The sequence below is a fragment of the Cervus elaphus genome, chromosome 18 (assembly GCF_910594005.1).
Source record: "Cervus elaphus chromosome 18, mCerEla1.1, whole genome shotgun sequence".
Taxonomy (NCBI): domain Eukaryota; kingdom Metazoa; phylum Chordata; class Mammalia; order Artiodactyla; family Cervidae; genus Cervus; species Cervus elaphus.
The window spans coordinates 94,477,033-94,499,841 of NC_057832.1; the positions used below are offsets into that span (position 1 = coordinate 94,477,033).

The following is a 22,809-nucleotide window of genomic DNA, read 5'->3' on the forward strand; positions in this document are numbered from 1 at the left end:
ACACAGATGCTCTTAATTCTGTATTTTTAAGTCCTAACCAGAAAGGAAAACAGCAGGTTATTTTTAAGGAGACGGTCCTGACACTTGCCCAGTGATCACTCCGCTGCGCGTTTTATCCTGCCAGGCGGTGACGTGCTTGCTGTGGCGGATGATGGTGCATCGGTGTTGTTTGAGGCAGCAGGAGGGGGCAATCCTGACTGCATCTCCCTCCTGCTGGAATACGGAGGAAGTGGAAACATACCCAACAGGGCAGGGCATCTCCCCATACACCGAGCTGCCTACGAGGGACATTACCTGTGAGTAATAAATCACAGCATGATCCCTTTGATTTGAAAACACAAACTTGTATATATGGTATGATCTTAAATATGTCTCCCAAAATCCAAAAAGAGAAAGGTAAAATGTTCACAAGTTTTGTATATCAATGTGTTTATTTGATTTTCCCCTTCTTTTTACATTCTTATACCTTAAAAAATTTCCATATTGAATGTATACTGCTTTTCAAATGAAAAGATATTTTGTTTAAGAAGAAAGTTATAAGTGAGACTTCTGCACATGCCACCCAAATGTGCCTTTTTTTTTTTAACCTGTTTAACAGAAGGCTATGAGGCTTCTAAAAATTTTGCCCTTGGCAAAGGATTAATATTTGTATTATTCCAATTTTTATCAACATCAACAGATATTATAATGTAGAATATATCCTTGAATAGAAAGGTATCATTATAAATTTAGGTTTCTTTAAGAAAATGGCCAGATATATTTTACAATCACAAAATGTGCCACGACCAACACATCAATAGAAATCTATAATCATGATAAACTACCCTCCTTGAAAGGATGGTTTTTGGCAATTAAATGTATTTCATAAATTCAAAAACTGTGAAATCATTAGGCTTCATCACTTTCAGTGGTGACGTTGGCTAAGTTAAGTGGCTAATGACAAGTAATTGATGCAAAGTGACATGTTGTTAAAGTTTACCTGGATTTACTCCCAGTGTTCATAAATTCACACCTGGTAGCTCTGAATTAGGCACAAGAGATCAAATTCTCCTTGCCTGTGGCTCTCATAGATGTCCAATTCATCAGTCAAGTGTGACATTCACAGCTATTCGTCACAGGTTCTTAGTAATACAAGCTGTGGTTAGTTATCTCAATTGAACTCATGTAAGATTGATGGAACAATAAAGACTCTTCTTGTTGCTAATAATTCAAGTTCAAGTAAGTAGAGAGGATATACAGGACAGTATTAAAGCATAGATTGTTCATGGAGCAGTGAAAGCAGAATAACAAATAAGAATTCAAGAGGCCTAAATTCTAGTCAATACTCTAATGCATATGTGTGACCTTGGACAAGTCATTTCACTTCTCAAGTCTTTGTATGGATCTCCCGGTAATAAAAGGATTGGACTCAGTGATGCCCAAGGTGACTTCCAGCTCTAATTTCCTGTGACTCCATGGTTCTAATTAATGGTCAACATTATGAAGCATTCATCTGTGACATTGAATGGACCTACTTTTCTGTTATATTTTCTTTATTAAGTAGCCTTGGTTGATTATAGATAATATGTTGTTCAGAGAATTGAAAAATGGGAGGGTTCCTGAGGAATCACAGTTCTAGAACCAAATATATAAGATCTAGTAGGTTCCCCAGAATATTTAGACTGGGAAGCTAAATCAAAATTAAACTGAATAGTACTAAGTCTATGGACAAAGACTGAATGTTTTTGTGTAAGGTTATCTAGAGAAAATAAAGGAAACTAATCAAATTGCATTCACTTGTCCAGCATGGAAGCTGGTTTATTCATTTCTTGATTTTCTTCCTGCCATGTGGATATTTGGTTTTGTTGTTGTTGTTTTTTTTAGTGCACTGAAATATCTTATTCCAGTAACATCCAAACATGCAATCCAGAAAAGTGGGCTAACACCAATTCACTCAGCAGTAGATGGACAAAATGCACAGTGCCTAGAACTGCTTATTGAAAATGGCTTTGATGTCAATAGCCTGCTTTCTGACCACATTTCTGAGAGCTATGATGACGAACGGAAGACTGCGCTCTATTTTGCTGTTTGCAATAATGATATCCTTTGCACAGAAATCCTCCTGGCTGCAGGTGCAGACCCAAACCTAGATCCCCTCAACTGTCTACTGGTGGCAGTGAGGGCCAATAATCATGAAATTGTCCGGCTGCTTCTTGCCCACGGAGCTAATGTCAATTGTTACTTCATGCACGTGAATGACACTCGTTTCCCCAGTGCCATACAGTATGCCCTGAATGACGAGGTAATGCTCAGGCTGTTGCTGAATAATGGCTATCAGGTGGAGATGTGCTTTGAATGCATGCACGGGGACATCTTTGGAAACTCGTTTGTGTGGTCGGAGATAGAGGAAGAGGTACTGCCGGGATGGACATCTTGTGTCATAAAAGATAACCCGGTGAGTTACACCCTTCTCTTCTTCGTATTGGGTCAGCATCATAATTTTGCTCATTTAGGGATGTTCCAAGAAAAGAAAAATCAACTCCAACTTTTATATTTTTCTTCTTCTTGTGTTTTTGTTTGCAATGAGATGGGGAAATAAGCATAAAACTACGCCCCCAAAAGTGTAGTTTTCTTGAATTGGAAACCAAATGTTGAATAATTTGGAAAATGTATGCAATTAATAACTTATGCTTATTTGGTGGAATTTGGGGGCTAGAAACACGGTAAGAAGAATCATGGAAAGTAGCATGGTTCTTCCACATTATGCTGAGTACTGTCACATCAGAGCCACGCATGCTCCAGGGCTCATTGTTTCACAGAAACAAACAAATCATTTACTTTGCTTATTTGATTCGTAACAAGAAGGGTACTTTTATTTCATGCAAAAAGGCAAAGGTAGTAATTTGTCAGAACAAAATTGTTTATGAATATAGTATATTAAAAGTGCTACTAACTTCAATTTTATTACTTCTCTCAGTTCTGTGAGTTTATTACAGTCCCCTGGATGAAGCACTTGGTAGGCAGCGTTATTCGTGTATTAATAGATTACATGGATTATATCCCTCTGTGTGCTAAACTGAAATCTGCACTAGAAGTACAGAGAGAATGGCCAGAAATCCGTCAAATACTAGGTAAACACAAAAGTTTTTCCTACAAAATTTTTTTATGGAGAATGTATATAGGAAAAATTTCTTAATGTCAGTTTTGATACTTTTTCAGTGCTACCTTATTTTCAGAATTATCTGTTTTCTCAAATCATCCTTAATGCTTCCTCTGATATAAGATACTTTTTGCTTTTTCTTGACACTTTCCAACTGTTTAATTGTATAATGAATAATACCATAACTATATTAACATTCTGAATAGAACTCACTTTTTAAAAGTTAACTTCTATAATATCATAAAGTATAGGATTCTCCATGTGGGCAGGGATCTGTTTTATTTATTTTTGTATTCTCGGGACTTAGCCTCATAAGCAGTAGATACTCAATAAATACTAAATAAATGAATGAATGGAATGAATTAAAATATCCTTTTTGAGCTAGTCTCTCTGGGTCTTTACTGACAAATTCCTACTATGAAAAATATGTTTTACAGACAGGCCATTTTGTATTTTTTAGGTTAAAGCTTAGTTATAATCATAAAAGTGAATCACATTATAAAAGTTTCAATAAAAATACATCTAAAATTACTCCAAATACATACACCAACCAGAAAAAAATATATAAATTGGGAATGTTTTCTCTTTCAAAATATGAGTTTGGAAAAATGTACTTTCAAAACCTACTTGGACAATTTCATGGAGGCTAAAGAAGCACCCTAGAACCTGACAATATATTTAAATATTCTGGCACTCTTAGTACACCTAAATCAATCTTCAATGGTATAACAAAACCACAACGTCCCATTCTTTAAGATCAGGCAAATTTTATGCAAATTAGTATATTTTATAGTCAAAAGATGAAATTGAAATGTTTATCTGATTTACATACCATGTTTGTTAGATATAAAGTTCTATAAAAATAAATGTTTATCTAAGCTCTCTGTTTCAATCAGAGTCTCATACATTAACGTATATAATCTGAATTTGGACGCTTTTGACCATGGTAGCAAGAGATGGAATTTGGCAGAAACAGTGGAGATTTGATTGGCTAGAAAGTGTGTTGGTTCAGCTGAACACACATTAGGTGGTAAGCTTGGATTTTCCTCACAGGGCTCTTCCACTGGAATGAGTTCTATGATAGAATAGACTCTGTGGCAACTAAAACAGGAATCTCAGAGAATCTAGTGAATGATAGAGCCTAGAAATTGACCTCTGGGGTCAGATAGGTCTGAAATAGGATGCAACATTGTTCTTGCCCTGATATAGAATTGCTGAGCCACATACTGCATAGGTCTTTCAGGGCTGATATTTTCATGGAAACAAGCAACAGTTTATTCTATCGTTTTTGTTTCATTCAGGGGAGGGGATTTTTTTGTATTTTTTCATTTTTAATTTCCTATAAGAAAACCAAGATAGTCATACTGATTTTGTGGCTTTGAGCATGGTTACTTATTCTTTTTATATCAAGGTTTTCCCGCTGCAGATTTACCTCTTAAAGTTGTTGTGGGAATATAAAGAGATGTCACATGTAAGGTGCTTAGCATAATGCCTACAGCATTAAAAACACTTAGTAAATTTACTTATTTTAAAGACTAAATTATTAGTATTTTTATGTTATTTTTATTACATGGTAAGGTTATATGAAGTATCTGAAATGTGTATGTAAGCATGTCATGAACCCCCACAACTTGAAGAGTTAGGTATTATTGCTAATTTTAAAAAATAAAAAACTAAGGCTAGAGGGGATTTACATAATAGTCTGGACTTTATAAATTCTTGAAGCTAGTTACCCTTCTGAACAAAAGCCCCTCTTAGGAGTGAAGTCAAAATCAAGCAGGACAGATGAAGAAGTACAGTGTTTTGGATCTTAAAGATTAACTGAAAGAAAGAGAAGGGTATGGAGAGAAGGACCTACAGATTAAAAGAGTTAAAAAGAACACATCAAACTAAAAAAAAAAAATATTGTCAATACTATAGTTTAGGGATAGCACGTGAAGATAATGAAGCTGTAAAGAAAGTGATTACTATAAAAGTCTAAAGAGTAGTTTCTTACAGGGAAGGAAGGAATGAAGTTTGGATGGATTGTGGAGGGAATTCTAGGATGGCTGGGGAAGTTCTATTCCTGACCTTGGAGAGGTTTGCAGATGTTCACCTGATAATCACTTAAGAAACTATATGTACAGTTGCTTTATCTATATTTTACAATGAAAGAGTTAAAATATTTTGGAGATTGTAAAGGAAAGAACCATAAGGCTTATATAAATTATTTCCCAAAGTTACAGACAGAAAAATAACAAAACAAGGATTTGAACTCTAGTCCATCTCATTTAAACACAGGCTCTTTCTCCAATACTGCTGTACTTCCTGTCATAGGACAGATTTTGCCTCTAATTTGTAATACATTGTCCATGTGTTTGTATTGGAAAAGAACGACAAATTCTTGTGACTTTAGAAAAGAAATCCAAGTAAGAATAAGACCAGAAAGTTTTCTAGTTGTTTCAGACACATTGCAACTAGAGTGTCGTCAGTTGATTGCTATGAGTATAGTTAACCACTGGATGTCAGGATTTCTCCAGGTATATGTAGGGCAAGGTCTGTTAGAGGAAGAAATATTTTTATTTAAAGATGGGTTTATTCTGTCTATTTTAGTAATGATAACTTTGTCTCAATAGTTTTTGAAAAACAGTCTTAATTTTTTCAAAATAACTTGAGTATTTATAATTGCAAATATAACAAAAAATGTGATCTCTTTGATTACTGAATTGAGTGATCATTCACAAATGATTACAATGTACCAAACACTTTTCTAATGCTTTACATGAATTAATTTGTTCGATATTTAAACAGCCCTATAAGGTAAGTCCCATTGTTATCCACATTTCCCAGGTGAGAATGCTGAGATCATAGGGGTTAAGTAACTTGTCCAGGATAACACAAATACTATTTAAGTGGCAGAGACATGATTTTAATCCAAGCCAACTGAGTCCAGAGCTTACCTCTAAGCCTGCGGGCAATGCTGCCTTTTCACTCACTCCTGTTGTTAGATTAATATTTTGGTACTGTAATTATACTAAAGATAAAGTTACTACAGATAAAATAAGAGTTGAAAAGAAAGACTAACATCAGTTATTTGAATAACATTAGCAGACTTTTTGGAAAATGTAAAATTTTTAGGTATCATACACTGAACCAAACCTAAGATTGAATCATAGACATATGGAATCGGTTGTATCAGATGTTTCACAGATAACTTATTCATCAGAAAGATTGGTAGGGGAGAACAGAGTGAAGGAATATATCTCTAAAATACTCAGTTCTAAAAAATAAATAGAAGGAGATATGAGCATTTGCTTTCTTTAATCAAGTCCGTTCATTCATTTAACATATTCTGTACTTCCCTGATGGTCCAGTGATTAAGATTCCACTCCATGTTCCCACTGCAGGGAGTTTGATCCCCAAGGAAGGAAGATCCCCCATGTCACATGGTGAGGTTAAAAACAAAAAAAAGCATATTCTACTTGAACACTCCCTAGAAGTCAAGCTCTATCTTTGACACAGGGGCACACTAAATGCCTACCTCCATGGAGCTTGCATTCTAGAGGAATGGTGTGGAATGCTTAATTGCAATTTGAATTTTACTTAGTCACCAGTTACTGACATGTGCATGCTTGTTTTTTAGAATGACACTTAGTATTATTCTAAAACAGTCCATATCTTATAGGTTAATTCATTCATATTGTTTTTATTTTTTGCTTGTTTTTTCCCGTTCACTTTAGAGAATCCCTGCTCATTAAAACATTTATGTCGGTTAAAGATTCGAAGATTGATGGGTGTGCAGCGGCTCTGCCAGCCAACCTTGATGGAGAAGCTCTCTCTACCACCAACCATTCAAAGATACATATTATTTAAAGAGTATGACCTTTATGGACAAGAGCTAAAATTGCCATAATTTAAAATAATATTTTTAAATGTGACTTTAAAAATATGTTTAAATGAGATTCCCTCAGAGAATTTCTTGGAATCATTTTACATCCTGACGTATATTTAAATCTATTGACAGTTTTATAACTGGATCCTGGGTTCTTTGGGGAACACAATATTTCACATCTTTAAAGAAATTTACAATGTGCTATTTTTAAAGCTCGTTAATATTTTGCATTTGAATTCCTATTGATTATCTTCGCTTGCAACAAGTCTTCAAACTCTCCTTATCAAGTGGTTCCTACAGTATCCAAGAGCAAGTCTCTCCTTTGTTCGTAAAACAAAGAATCACTTTCTCTAACCCCAGCTGCTGGCCCATTCTGTCCTTTCTTTTATTGCCACGCTGTATAAAAGAGCTCCTCCCTGTCTCTGCAGATGCCCCCATTGTCATCTGGCTTCTACTCCCTCCACTGCCCTTCCCAAGGTCCTTAGCAACTTGCTTGTTGCCACTTTCCGTGAGCATCCTCCAGTCCTTACACCTGATCGCTGCAGCATCTGACACTGTTACCTACTCTACCTCCAGGAAATGGTCTTCCCTTGGTTTTCCAGGTATCTTGCTCTCTTGGCTGTCTTCCAACCTCTCTAACCACTCTGCCTCTAGCTTCTTTCTATGTTGTGCATCTCCTACCAACTCTTTAGTAACATATCTTACGTTCTCTTTTTTTATGCTACGTTCAACAGGAAATTTCATCCATACCTATGGTTTTATTTACAACCTACATGTTTCTGACTGTAAGATTTATATCTGAAGTTCAGCTTTTTCTCTCATGCACCTGAGACCTATGTAGACAACTGGCCTAAAGGACCTTTGAAATCAAAGAAACTTCAAATTCAACATATCCTAAAGCAAACGTGCTATCTTCCTCCACAAAAAAAAAAAAAAAAAAAAAAGCTCCTTCTCTTACCATCTCTAGCTCAATTATTCAGTTGCTCAGTCATATCTGACTCTTTGCGACCCCATGGACTGCAGCATGCCAGGCCCCCCTGTCCTGCACCAACTCCCAGAGCTTGCTCAAACTCATGTCCATTGAGTTGGTGATGCCATCCAACCATCTCATCCTCTGTTGTACCCTTCTCCTCCTGCCTTCAATCTTTCCCAGCATCAGGGTCTTTTCAAATTAGTTAGTTCTTTGCATCAGGTGGCCAAAGTATTGGAGCTTCAGCTTTTCAGCATCAGTCCTTTCAATGTATATTCAGGACTGATTTCTTCTAGAATTGACTGATTTGATCTCCTTGCAGTCTAAGAGACTCTAACCCAATTATCAATTCAGTTTCCCAAGTCAAAAGCTTGGACATCAAACTTGACCATCCCATTTTCCTTATCCAAGTTTATTTCATGAAGTCATCTTCTTCTACTCAGTCTCACTGATTCAGCCTGAATATCAGCTCTTATCTCCTTTCTTCCTGGGATATTGTAATGCTGCCAAACTGATCCTCCTCTCTGCTATCTTGCCTCATCCAACCCATGTTCTACACATAACATCCCAGAGTGATCTTTTACAAACGTACGCAAGTTTCACTCCCCTGCTTAAAATCATTCCCACTGCTCTTGGGATAAAGTCCAAAGTTCTCCATCTGCTCCAACTCCCTGCCTTCCTCTTAGCCTTATCTCTTGGTGTTTCCCTTATGCCATCTCTTTAAACATGTTAAATGCCTCTGATAAGTTAATGCTTTGAACAGTGATTTTATACATCACTGTGGTGGTGGTTTAGTTGCTAAGTCATATCCGACTCTGGCAATCCCATGGACTATAGCCCACCAGGCTCCTCTGTCCATGGGATTTTTCAGGCAAGAAACTGGAGTAGGGTACCATTTCCTTCTCCAGGGGATCTTCCCAACCCAGGGATAGAACCTGGGTCTCCTACACTGCAGGCAGATTCTTTACCAACTAGGCTATCTATATATCACTAGTTTCTGTTTTAAAAATAGGGTCCTCTATTTTATATATACATATATAAAATCTATTATGGGTATTTCATAAAAGAAGGGCCATTTTAATGCTAGAAAATGGGGCTGCCTTAAATTCCATTATTAAAATTGAATAACTTTATCTTTGTAAAAACTTAACAGTTTGGTCTTCATTTCCACATTGATGAGTGAAAATTTCATTCTAGCCCAACAAGTCTCTTGGGTCTTTGGTTTGGGAACCACTGTTTTAAAAGAGTATATTTTCTTGGCCCTCAGGATCTTTGTATGTTCTTCTTCTGCCCGGAATCCTCTTTCCATCTCCTTCTTCCTCCCTCCACCCCTTATCCTAAGGTTTCACTTTAGGTGTTCCTTCCTCTAGGATAGGAGGCCCTATAACAGCACTTTTCATGCTGTATTACAGAAACCTATGTTCCCATCTGTCTGTCCACTAGACTGTAAGCTCTGTGAGGGCAGGGTCTATGTCTGATTTGTTTTACAGTGTTTTCTTAGGGCCAGACACATTCCCTAGAGCATAGAGAGAATACAAAAATTACTTGTTGAATACATTGAATGAGTGAATGTTACGTTATATAAGATCCAGACAAAATTAATCAGTGACCTCATGGTAAAATGATAGTTCTGAATCTCTGAATTGGTTATATAGCTTTAATTATGTAATTACTTGGATTCATTCTTAGATTTTCTTATAATCATTTTTATCTTGAGTTACTGTATTTTCAATAGTACTATCTCACTAGCTTATGAGCTATACAAATTGTATTTAGCTCTAGCTATAAGTATGAAAAAACTGTATAATTAGACATATAGTTTTAACCACTTTTATTCCCTAAAGAATATATTTTCATATAGATTAAACTCTAATGTTTTAATTAGAACTGTATTGTTTTGGGTATGGGATTTTGTGCTTCCTCTGTTGCTCTCCTACTTGTGGCTAAAATGCATTGTTACCTATAACATTACTCTAAGTAGATTTTTTTTTTAAAGATTTAAGTGTACCATATGATACTTCAGATATTAAATAAACTAAAACTTGGATATTTACTGTATTTTTGAATAAATACATTCAAGATACCTCAGATATTAAATAAACTCTAATACACAAAAGTTTGACATTTTCTTTAGTGCATTTTTTGTAAATATATTCAAGAAACACTTGAATGAAAGAATATGAATTCCCTGTACCTACTATGGGTTGAAAGTGGTTCTTTGGTATTTATGAAACAGGAGAAAAACATATTCTATGAAACTGAGACAATCACTATATTCAAAGTGGATTTAACTTCTTTCTTATTACATGTTGAAATTTTCTAGCAGTGTTTTTGTTTTGGGGCGAGCTGGATGGTAAGAGGGTTATTTTATATCTAATTAGGACTCTGTTTCTCCAAGAATATGTCACTTTATCTGGGAGGGCAACAGCTGCTTCTCCCCAGTGAGCTTCAGGAGAAGCCAAACATTCTACATGGTGCCTGTTTAACCACTATCATGTTTAATCAACATGATAGTGTTTTGATGACATCTTCCATGCTGCCAAGATGATCATAGCTGTTTTGGTAACTGTGGGTTCTGTTTTGTACCATACAGAGACTCTGGTTGGGAAGAAGCAGATATGGCCTCTCATTTGAGTGAGGTTTGTTTAGTTTTTCAGTAGGTCATCTTTAAATACTATTTCCATTTCTGACTTACAATAATTTCATAGGCTCATTGAAACCATGTACCTCCTGAAGAATATGGGTTAATCATTTTAAATAGTCTCAGAACATGCTTCCAGGCAGAAGTCAACAGTGCATAAGATGTGACAATTGTGTAAATGTTGTAGAGCAAATATTCTTAGGTAACACTTGCTTTGATGCGGGTTTTTGAAAAATCAGTGCATAAGGGTGAGACAGCATGGACACTTCCAAAAAAAAGATGGAGTCTTTTATGACATAGCACATGAAACCCCACATCTGCTATTGCTCGATAAAGTCCCGATCATCAAAAAGGAAGAAGGGCTTCTTAGGGAAGAAGATGTGTAGAAGGAAATAGACTTATTTGACCTCAGTGGCCTGTGTTGTGTAATCTCACAGAGCGCTAGAGATGTCTGGGGATTTGCTGTTTTCGGAAGGAGACAGTCTAGTAATTTGAATCTGGGCACTAGGAGCGCCTGAGTTCTAATGATGGATTGACCAAGGATTCCACCAGGGGCACTGGACGGGTGCTCATATTCTGTGTTTCAGATTCTAGTAGATGAGAGGCAGGCATTTCTCTTTCTTTGGAAGTCTTTCATCCCAGGAGATTCCAATGAGATTTTAGATAAAACTCCTTGGAAGCAGCCTGTAGTGTTGGATAAGGTAGAAGGTGTGGAGGGTGATAAATGTGATACTTACTTGAGGATTGAGTGGGTGTGAGACAGCAGTATCTGGTTCTTTCTGTTTGAAGCAAAGCCTGTACTGGCTTCTCAAAAAAAACTTTTTCATGCTTTGTGGAAGTCAAATAACCAGACATGACATTCAGTAGTCAACAATATATGATTCTGAATGTTCTAGTAACCCCTCATGATCTAGTTACCCCAGTTGGTTTAATACTGTTTCAGTGAAGCACCAGTTTTAATAATTTTTGCCTGGAGGATGGAAATATTTGCTCAGGCTTTAACTCATTAGAAGCCTTTCAACTTGTACTCAACTGTGGCCCTAAGCCCCTTATTGGAGGCTTGACCGTCAGAGTCATCTAAGGTATCCAAGGGGCAAAAACTGAATCTGGGTTGGATACCCTGATTAAATTTGAACTCCAACTGTACTGAGTCCAACTTCATGATTGATTCTAGGATATCTGAAGACCCTCTCTTCAGTGGGAAACAAAGCCTTTTATTTGACAATCAAAAATAGAGTTTAAAATACAAATACATTTAAGAGAGAATCATTTAAAAATCTTTCTAAATAGCAGGGTTTGGTAAGGGAAAATTATGAGAACTCAATGACCATGGAAGGAAAAGGCAGTTACTTCCTACCATCTTACCATAGATCATTTGTTCTATAAATGTGGAAAGATTCTTGAGAGAAATAGAGTTCATTTAAATATGTTCCAGCAGGACTGCTTCAATAACAATGCCTTTCCTTTGTCCTGTGTTGTACGGTTCACAAAGCATTTCTCATATGTCATCCCTCTTTGCTGTAGGAGCAGGACAGTGAAGGGGTTAATGAACTCCACTCTATAGATAAGGAAATCATTTTTACAGTTAACTAAGATGGTAAATGCTGAGGCTAGGATGCAGTCTAAGGCTCCTGATTGCAAATCCCATGTTGTTTTCACCACATCATTTTTAGTACGGATTAGGAGAGCATTGTCTAGAATAACCCAAAAGTGGAAGCAATCCAAATGTCCAACAACCGGTGAATGGATAAAGACAGTATGGCCAGTCTATACAATGGATTACTATTTGGCAACATACTACAACATGGATGAATCTCAAAAGCATTATGTTGAGTGAAAGAAGCCAGACATGAAAGAACACCATTGCATGATTCCGTTTGTATAAAATGTCCAGCCAAAGCAAATATACAGAGACAGAGATCAGAGCCACGGGATGGGCACAAAGGTTGAATGCAAGTGGGCACAGGGATTTGGGGAGGTCACGGGAAATGTTCTAAAATTCAATCATGGTGATGGTTGCACAACTTGGTAAATTTACTGAAAATAATGATTGAACTTTACACAAAGTTGAGTGAATGTTATGACCCATCAACTACATCTGAATAAATCACTTTAAAAAAAACAAAAACAGAAACGAACTAGGAAGAGCATGTCTCTTGCTGACAGGTGATGCCGTGTTTACAACCTTGCTGAGGTCGCCCAGCTGAACAATGGAGTCATCTGGCTCGGAGGAAAGCACTCGGTTCTTGTGCTGGCAGCCCATGATTTATTAGTTTTGCTCTGCTGATAAGACCATGAAAATTAGATGAGGACACAGCATTCAAGGGCAGTGCCTGTTGCCTTCAACCAATCTCACTGGCTCTCAAACCCAAACAAACACAGCCTGCTCTGCCAGCCTCTGACATTTCCATGAAGCTTGTAAGACGACTTTCCCACCTATTATTATTATTATCTACAAAACACACAAAAAACATACAGTTTAGAGAGCTAAAAAGGAAGGTTTCCTGTCCAAGTGAGGGCATAAACTGACAAGGAATCATGGTATCCTGGGATGGATGGGTGTTTTGTAACCCTCATGAGAACTAGTTCGGATTTCCTGGGGGTGCAGTGGAAAAGAAAACCAGGAGAAATTGGGGGAGGGATGGCATTCCAGGGGAAATCAGAGAAGGCAAGTTTTCAAAAGGCTGTGGATCTCAGGAATCCAGGACAACTGAGGAAGGAAATGCCAGTGAAGAACTGTGAGTCTGTGAAAAGACAGTGCCCTTGATTTTCCTGAGAAATTTGCCAATGAAAAAGCTCAGTAACCAGACACCAGCTCTCAAGCACTGACTGTGCCTTCACAGGGCACACCGTGTCCCCACAATTCCCAGACTTTGACACTGAATTTACCTTTCTAGCCCCTCTTCACAGTGGAATCTCAGCTGTTCTGCCTTTTCAGTTACCACTTCCTTGCAGGACTGGAGTTTTCTTAAGTGACAGTTGTCATAAACCTGAGGAGAGAGCCCCCCCCCAGGGAACTGATCTGTGTCTTGGGTGGTCTTGAGTGCCAATCATCCACATTATTCTTCCTAATACACAGTGAACAAACCTGCCCCAAACCGTCATATCAACACGTAGGGTTACAACTAACTGGTTACTGAAATGAATGAAAGCCTCAGACCTTCCAGGATACCCCACGTAAAATTTCCTTTATCAGGATTTCATATGATATATGTCAAATCTGTTCCCACTTCTATAAGTGGAATTCCATGTTTATGAGCTGCCTTAGGAGGAAAACCTGATTGAAAAAATTCAGCTATTCTTTCCTCACTTTTGAATTTTTTCTGAAAACCACTTTTTTTTGGTCTTTATAATTTTAACATTATCAGCTTGTCTATAAACTTGCACTGGGGCTCATTTTTACGTGTTTGAATTCGTTCAGCAAAGGATACTTGAACCTACTACACACAAGGCAAAGCGTTAGCTATGCTATTAAAAATTTCTGTCTTTCATCCCATCTGTCTTCTATTTTGGTACATTTTGAAATGACAAACTGGAAAATCTGAACATGAGAAGCACTCGGACTTACAGAACATAACACTAATTATCACATCGTAGCTGGGTATACTTAAAGAGACTTTTTAACCTCTCAGAACCCCAGAACCCATTTTCACCCTTTATAATATGGGTGGCATAGTATCTATTTCACCAAGCGTTGCCTCACACGCAGTAAGTGGCAGCTACACACAATTATTCAGTGGAGATCCGATTACTATGTCGGACTGCCTGGCACAATGTACGTAAAAGCATTTTGTAAACTATAAACGTTATACAATGGCAAGATATTAGTTTTATAAATAGCTCTAATAATTTTAAATTTGACTCATGCTCACAACCACAAGCTGGCACAGCTGGGAGATTTGCTTGGCTGCCAAGCCTGAGAGAGAAGACTTGATAAGGGTATTGCCAGTTCTCATCTGATCCATGGGGCCTGGTTGGTTGTTGTCTGTGCTGGGCCTGACCTTTGCCTGACATTCCCCCCGGGATCCTGTCTCCTGCTATCTGAGAAGCTCCCAGCAGACAGACTGAGTGAAGTCGGAAGCTTCACTTCCTTAGGGGTCATTGCGTTAGTTCTGCAGCCTTTGGACCAACCAGCCATAGGAAATGTTGAAAAACCAAATTCTGCATAAGTGAGAAACAGGTTAAATCTAGTTCAGGAAGCAATCTGGCAACTATACAATGAGAAAGATGAGCTAAGCCTTTAAAAAACAAAAAGAGCAAAAATAGAAGGTGAAAGTTAGGAATAACTTGTTAACAGTAGATAGTTGATACTTGTGAAAATAAGGGAATTTCCAGTTCCCCAACTTTGCAAATGACACTGCAGCATATGATTTTCATGTTTCCTCATCAGCAAACTGAGAACAATTTAAATAAGAAAGGCATCCATGAAATGAACAAAAAAGTCATTGTGAGATATGAACACATAGTGACCAGTCAGGCTAATTTGTTAGTTTGGGAGCCACATTCAGAGGCAGACTGATCATGAAGCAGGAGCTTCTGGGCCCTTGTGAGTGTTGGGAGTCCCAGGAGTAACGGAGGGTTGAGGGGGTTTTTGTGTGAGAGCCAAGAAGCCAGGTTATAATTAGGTACCATTTCTCTATATGCATTTCTGGTAAGCCACTTCAAGAGAAAAAACCTCTGCTTGCTCGGTCGCTTCAGTCGTGTCTGACTCTTTGCAACCCCGTGGACTGTAACCCTCCAGGCTCCTCTGTCCATGGGATTCTCCAGGCAAGAATACTGAAGTGGGTTACCATTTCTTCCTCCAGGGGATCTTTTGGACCCAGGTATTGAACCTGAGTCTCCTGCATCTCCTGCATTGCAGGTGGATTCTTTACCACTGAGCCACCAGGGTAGCCGTGTTTTATACACTCTTACAACTAATTTCGTTTTATGTTATTATTCTTAAAGAGGTCCCCACCACGGTAAAATCTCTAGACTCCATAAGACCTGGATCTACCCCTGCCTACGCTGGAAACCATCTGAGTTGTTTTCACAACTTTTTCTTTCTTTTTTATTTTCACGTTATTTTATCTTATTCATTTATTTATAGACTGTGCCAGATGGCATGTGAGATCCAGCCCTGGCTGGGGAACCTGCACCCCCCCCACCCCCCCGCCACCACCCGCTCATTGGGAGCCCTGAGTCTTAACCACTGGACTGCCAGGAAATCTCTGGGTTTTGTGCTTTTTTATAAAAAAAAACAAACATTCTTCTTAAACACCTGAGAACTTTAATAGGCCTTGGGAATGATGAATGGGCAGACATAGCTCCTTCCTTTGGGGAAAAAATTCCTTTCCTGTGAAGACAAATTCAAATCAAGTGATCCCAAGTAGGATGCAGCATAGAATAAAGTTTGGTGGGAACTTAGAGAACTAAGCTGACCTCAGGCATCAGGAAAGACCTCCCTTTGGGAGTGTTACTTAAGAGTAACGAATCTAATGAGATGCATGAACCTAGAGCCTATTTTAAAAGTGAAGTCAGAAAGAGAAAGATAAATAGCGCATACTAATGCATATACACTTCATGGCAGATAGATCGGGAAATAGTGGAAACAGTGGCTGACTTTATTTTTCTGGGCTCCAAAATCACTGCAGATGGTGATTGCAGCCATGAAATTAAAAGACGCTTACTCCTTGGAAAAAAAGTTATGACCAACCTAGACAGCATATTAAAAAGCAGAGACATTACTTTGCCAACAAAGGTCCGTCTAGTCAAGGCTATGGTTTTTTCAGGGGTCATGTATGGATGTGAGAGTTGGACTATAAAGAAAGCTGAGCACCGAAGAACTGATGCTTTTGAATTGTGGTGTTGGAGAAGACTCTTGAGAGTCCCTTGGATTGCAAAGAGATCCAACCAGTCCATCCTAAAGGAGACCAGTCCTGGGAGTTCACTGGAAGGACTGATGTTGAAGCTGAAATTCCAATACTTTGGCCACCTGATGCGAAGAGCTGACTCATTTGAAAGGACCCTGATGCTGGGAAAGACTGAAGGCAGGAGGAGAAGGGGACGACAGAGGATGAGATGGTTGGATGGCATCATGGACACAATGGACATGGGTTTCGGTGGACTCCGGGAGTTGGTGATGGACAGGGAGGCCTGGCATGCTGTGGTTCATGGGGTCGCAAAGAGTCAGACACAACTGAGTGACTGAACTGAACTGAACTGAATGCATATACATGGAATCTAGAAAGATGGCACTGATGAATTTACTTGCAGGGCAGCAATGGAGAAACAAACATAGAGAACAGACTTACGGACACAGGGAAAGGGGAGGAGAGGGTGAGATGTATGGAGAGAGAGTAACACGGAAACTCACATCACCGGATGTAAAATAGTCAATGGGAATTTGCCGTATGTCTCAGGGAACTCAAACGGGGGCTCTGTATCAACCTAGAGGGGTGGGATGGGGAGGGAGATGGCAGGGAGGTTCAAGAAGGAGGGGACATATGTACACCTATGGCTGATTCATGTTGATGCTTGACAGAAAACAACAAAATTCTGTGAAGCAATTATCCTTCAATCAAAAAATAAAATTTAAAAAAAAAGAATGTATAAAATAGTAACTGCCGTAGAGGGAAAAAAAGAGCAAGGAGGAGGAAGCAGAGGCCTCACAGGCAAGTGCAGAGAGCATGCAAATGGCTTGGGAAGGGAGCCAGCCTAGGGTTCAGAAGCCACGAGTGGCTGAGAGTGAGGGTTGGAGGAAGTCACCCAAGTTGAGGCTGGAGAGGTGAGCAGGGACTTTTCCTGGAGTGGCCAGAAGATTCTGTCTGAAGGAAAATGGGAACCCTAAGAGGGTCTTAGGTAGAGAATGACAGATGAGATCTGTGGTTTCAAAAAATTACTCTAGCTATACTGTGGCAAAGGAAAAGATGTCGGGCATCAGGGAAAATGAGGACAGGAGCTTAGACTGGGACCGGGTGGAGCACGCACAGATGAAGTAGGATTCAAGAGCTTGTGACTGAATATGATAATATTGGTGAGAGAAGATGACACATAGGCTCCACAACTAGGTGGATGAGGAGACCATTTTCAAAATGTGAAAGCTTTGGGGTGGGGGAAGTGGAAAGAAGAAACTCAGGTTACTGATTTGGAGCAAGTTGAGGCTTTCGTGCCAAGAGACAGCACTCCCTCCTACCCCACCTCCTCCCCACCTCCAATGAAGTTTTTATTGGTGGTTTCATAAAAAATTGCTGAGGACATAAATATTAGCTCAGTCAAATTGCATGTTATGGTAAATCTTGGCCCTTTGGGGTCCTTTCAAATCGCTGAAACTACGTATATTAAATTTGTGAGCAACAAGTGCCTACAGTAGAATAAAGCCAAGAACCAGGGGAAATGAAAAGGTTTATTAAATATGTTCTTCTAATACATTCATTTAACTTTTCTTTGTGGTTATAAATTTTAAAAATGCTGATACAAACTTTTTTTTTCTTTTCTGTTATGACTTATTACACTGGACATTGAATATAGCTCCCTGCACTATACACTAGGATCTTGTTTATCCATTCTATATATAATAGTTTGCATATAAATATTTTGAAATATGAACAGTTCCTGAAATTACCAAATTCTTCCTGAAATGTGGGGGTTATTAAAGAAAATAAAGACTCAATTGATAGAACCTGAGGTGATGGAATTCCACTTGAGCTATTTCAAATCCTAAAAGATGATGCTGTGAAAGTGCTGCACTCAATATGCCAGCAAATTTGGAAAATTCAGCAGTGGCCACAGGACTGGAATAAATCAGTTTTCATTCCAGTCCAAAAGAAAGGCAATGCCAAAGAATGCTCAAACTACCGTGCAATTGCACTCATCTCACACGCTAGTAAAGTAATGCTCAAAATTCTACAAGCCAGGCATCAACAATATATGAACCATGAACTTCCAGATGTTCAAGCTGTTTTAGAAAAGGCAGAGGAACTAGAGATCAAATTGCCAACATCCGTTGGATCATCGAAAAATCAAGAGTTTCAGAAAAACATCTATTTCTGCTTTATTGACTATGCCAAAGCCTTTGACTGTGCAGATCACAATAAACTGTGGAAAATTCTGAATGAGACGGGAATACCAAACCACCTGACCTGCCTCTTGAGAAACCTGTATGCAGGTCAGGAAGCAACAGTTAGAACTGGACATGGAACAACAGACTGGTTCCAAATAGGAAAAGGAGTACATCAAGGCTGTATATTGTCACCCTGCTTATTTAACTTATATGCAGAGAACATCATGCGAAATGCAGGGCTGGATGAAGCACAGGCTGGAATCAATATTGCCAGGAGAAATATCAATAACCTCAGATGTGCAGACGACACCACCCTTATGGCAGAAAGTGAAGAAGAACTAAAGAGCCTCTTGATAAAAGTGAAAAAGGAGAGTGAAAAAGTTGGCTTAAAGCTCAACATTCAGAAAACTAAGATCATGGCATCCGGTCCCATCACTTCATGGCAAATAGATGGGGAAACAGTGGAAACAGTGGCTGATTTTATTTTTCTGGGCTCCAAAATCACTGTGGATGGTGATTGCAGCTATGAAATTAAAAGACGCTTACTCCTTGGAAAAAAAAGTTATGACCAACCTAGGCAGCATATTAAAAAGCAGGGACATTACTTTGTCCACAAACGTCCGTCTAGTCAAGGCTAAGGTTTTTCCAGTAGTCATGTATGGATGTGAGAGTTGGACTATAAAGAAAGCTGAGCATCGAAGAATTGATGCTTTTGAACTGTGGTGTTGGAGAAGACTCTTGAGAGTCGCTTGGACTGCAAGGAGATCCAACCAGTCCATCCAAAAAGAGATCAGTCCTGGGTGTTCATTGGAAGGACTGATGTTGAAGCTGAAATTCCAATACTTTGGCCATCTGATTCGAAGAACTGACTCATTTGAAAAGACCCTGATGCTGGGAAAGATTGAGGGCAGGAGAAGAAGGGGATGACAGAGGATGAGATGGTTGGATGGCATCATCGGCTCAATGGACATGGGTTTGGGTGGGCTCTGGGAGTTGGTGATGGACAGGGAGGCCTGGCGTGCTGTGGTTCCTGGAGTCGCAGAGTCAGACACGACTGAGTGACTGAACTGAATTGCACTGACCTCTCACCATTTCTGAACGTTAAGAGCCAAAAGTACATAAGCCACAAGCCAAGAAACTCACCTTAAAGAGAGGGTCACCTGCAATTATCGAGGGTTAGGTTGAAGTAGTTGTTACACACCACTGGAGTTAGGAGGTGTCTGATCACTGCCTAAAAACATTACTTACTGAAATACCAGCTCTGCTGGCAGGGCCCATGGTGCTGATTTTTGGAGGTGCTGATGAGTTTTGCTCTTCTTGAGTCTCCATTAGTACCAGGACACTTGCTGGGATTAACAGTAGCTTGTATTTAAGAAGGCAAGTTGTGGCTATGGGATAACGTTAGAGATTTCCACTTAACTTTAGATGTAATAAAGTCCAAAACTCCTCAACACGACCCTTCAAATATAAAATATTCAACATCTGTATGTGTCTACCAGGTGTCAGCCATGATGGTGGTGGCCAGGAGGAATAAAAAGGAGTTGCAGGGGAAGTAAGAATTAGGGCCAATTTTTGCCCAGCTCCACCTACTCCCCACCTGTACTGAACAATGCCTGGTTTTGCTTTTGTTTGTGTTTTGATTTCATACTCTTGTGTGTTTGCTCAGAGCCTTCTCTCTCTTCCAGGAAATCTCTTTATGTTCCTGTGACTTCAGCTGCAGCCACGTGGGCTACCTTGCTTCTTCATCTGTATTTGTTCCATGGCTCTACTCTTGACACCTCGGAGGAGCTGTCCCTGAACTGTGTTACTGTCAGCTGTCTGCCTCTCTCTGAGAAGCTTGAGCAGTGTCTAGATCAATTTTTATTTTTCTGTTTGTAACCCTAGCTTCCAGCACAGCACCTATCCACAGAGCAGACATCTGGTAAATGGACGTTGAATAAAGAAACAAATAATGGCATTTTCAAGAGGAAATCAAAGGGAAAAAATGGTTGAAAGAAAAAAAAACAACCTCTTTTCACTAAAAAGGAAATTGCTGATGTCCTGGAAAACAGTGTATATCTGATTGACAATCAAGAAGCTTGAAAATAATTCCCTCTGAGAGAGATTGTTTTAAAGAGAAAATGCAAATCTTCAGAAGGCTTGTAGTATTGATGGCTCTAAAAGCAATTCTGCTGGAAAACACAATGTGATCAGGTTAAAAATCCCAAAATAGAAATGGTGATGCTCAGAGAACATATGACTGGGATTTTTCCCCTCGATACAGACAAGTTTGCAAGGAAATCTAAGTTTTTCATCATACTTAGGTCTGGCCAGAGTCAGGCAATGATTTTTAATTAGTCAACAGAATTTTATCCAATGGATTTAAAGTCTGCAGAGAAAACATAAAGAGGGATCCAGTGAACTAAGATCATCGATAAGCTGTGATTATTATCATAATTAAAGTGATTTGTAATATATATACTAGGATGTCTGAATGACCATTGTTCTTAACGGAGTGTCTTGAGAGGCCATAATTTTTTTTTTCCAGTGATGCTGCCACAGAGCAAAACACTTTAATGTCTTCTCTTCCAGAGTTATTTTCAGAGTCATTCATGGGCTACCCAAGATTTGGAAGAAGAAACTCACATGAGAACATATTTATTCTGCATTGTTCCAGTGAGAAAGCAAAAATATATTTATGGTGATTTTTCAAGAGATCAGTTTCAACACAATAGAAAGACAGATGTAGTGATTTGAGACCTCCAACAATGGAATGAGTTTTGGGTAATGTACAGTTTTCACCGAAAGTACTCAAGCAAACACTAAACGACCACTTATAGAAGCTACAGAGGTTTGATGTCTTTCCAAGTCCCTTTGAAAGCTGAGAATCTGTGATTCCAAAAATATCTCAGTCATTATTTTATAGTCACATTAACTGTGTATTATAAGCTGTGTCAACACCTTACTTCAGATCAGTGCTCAAAAGTCACCTTATTAAAACAGAGCTCTTCCCTACTTGAAATATTACCTGCACAATCTTCTTTCTTCCTTTTTACCCCACTTTATTTCTCTCCATTGAGCTTCTGTTTTTACTCATTTATTTACATATTGTCTGTTTCCCCCAGTGAGACTGTAAACTCCATGAAGGAAGGAATTTTTATTTTTGGTTTTCTTCAATGCTCTAATACCAGCACTTAATTTAGAATCTGACAGGCAGTGTATGTTCAATAAGTTGTCAAATGAAAATAATATTAAACTGTTACAGAAAAACTACAAACAAGAGAGAAAGAATAAAACACAATTTCATTTTTTTACAGTTATGCATCTCAAATTTATATAGTGGTCAGCATATCATATGTGCCTAATACATAAATGTTGAAGAAACAAAAGTATACTATCATTTTAATTCATTTTTCATCTTTTTAAAAAAAACAGAGGTTTTTATACAGTTGTAATCATAATTCATCTTTTAACCTAAAATTTATTATTCAGCTGAATAACTCATCTTATTCATCAGATTTGGATATAACATTTGATGTCATTTCCAAAAGTCAAAACTATTTTCACATAAAAAATGTATTATCACTAAGGCTACAACAAAGGTATATGCTAACGGCCATAAAAAAACAATGAACTCATCATTTCTAATATCATAATTATCCCAGTAGTATCACTGAAAAGAGTCATAGTTATTTTGGGAGACAGAATTTCACAATGAGTTAAGACCATAATACTTAGCCAAAACATTCTTGCAAAAGAAAAAAGTGAAGAACTTCTACTTCTTGGTCTCAGTACATACTACAAAGCTATAATAATTAAGACTAGGTGGTACTGTCTTAAGGAAATAGATTCACAGATCTATAGAACATAACCTACTGTCCAGAAATAAGCCCTTACATTTATGACCAATTAATTTTCCACAAAGGCACCAATGCAATTCAATAAAAAATCCTAAGACAATTGGACATCTGTATACAAAAAGATGAATTTAGACCATTACCCTACACAGACGCAAATATTAAATCAACATGTGTAATATACCTGACTATGAAAACCCAAAACTATAAAACTCTTAGAAGAAAGCATAAAAGTAAGTCTCAGATCTTGTGTTAGGAAAAGATATCTTAGTTATAATACCAAAAGCTCAAGCAATAGAAGAAGAAATAAA

At 38.3% G+C, this 22,809-nt stretch overlaps 1 protein-coding gene across 2 annotated transcripts in view; it reads left to right on the forward strand.

Annotated features, from left to right (window-relative positions):
* The window catches only part of ASB15 (ankyrin repeat and SOCS box containing 15), a 37,394-nt gene extending 27,302 nt beyond the window's left edge, over window positions 1-10,092 (forward strand). For both annotated transcript variants that reach the window (XM_043873093.1, XM_043873092.1), the window contains 4 exons: window positions 125-296; window positions 1,864-2,434; window positions 2,957-3,110; window positions 6,859-10,092. In XM_043873093.1, coding sequence (XP_043729028.1) covers window positions 125-296; window positions 1,864-2,434; window positions 2,957-3,110; window positions 6,859-7,031 — 1,070 coding nt within the window. In that variant the 3' untranslated portion in view covers window positions 7,032-10,092. The remainder of the gene's footprint in view (window positions 1-124; window positions 297-1,863; window positions 2,435-2,956; window positions 3,111-6,858) is intronic.
* Window positions 10,093-22,809: the final 12,717 nt, after the last annotated feature.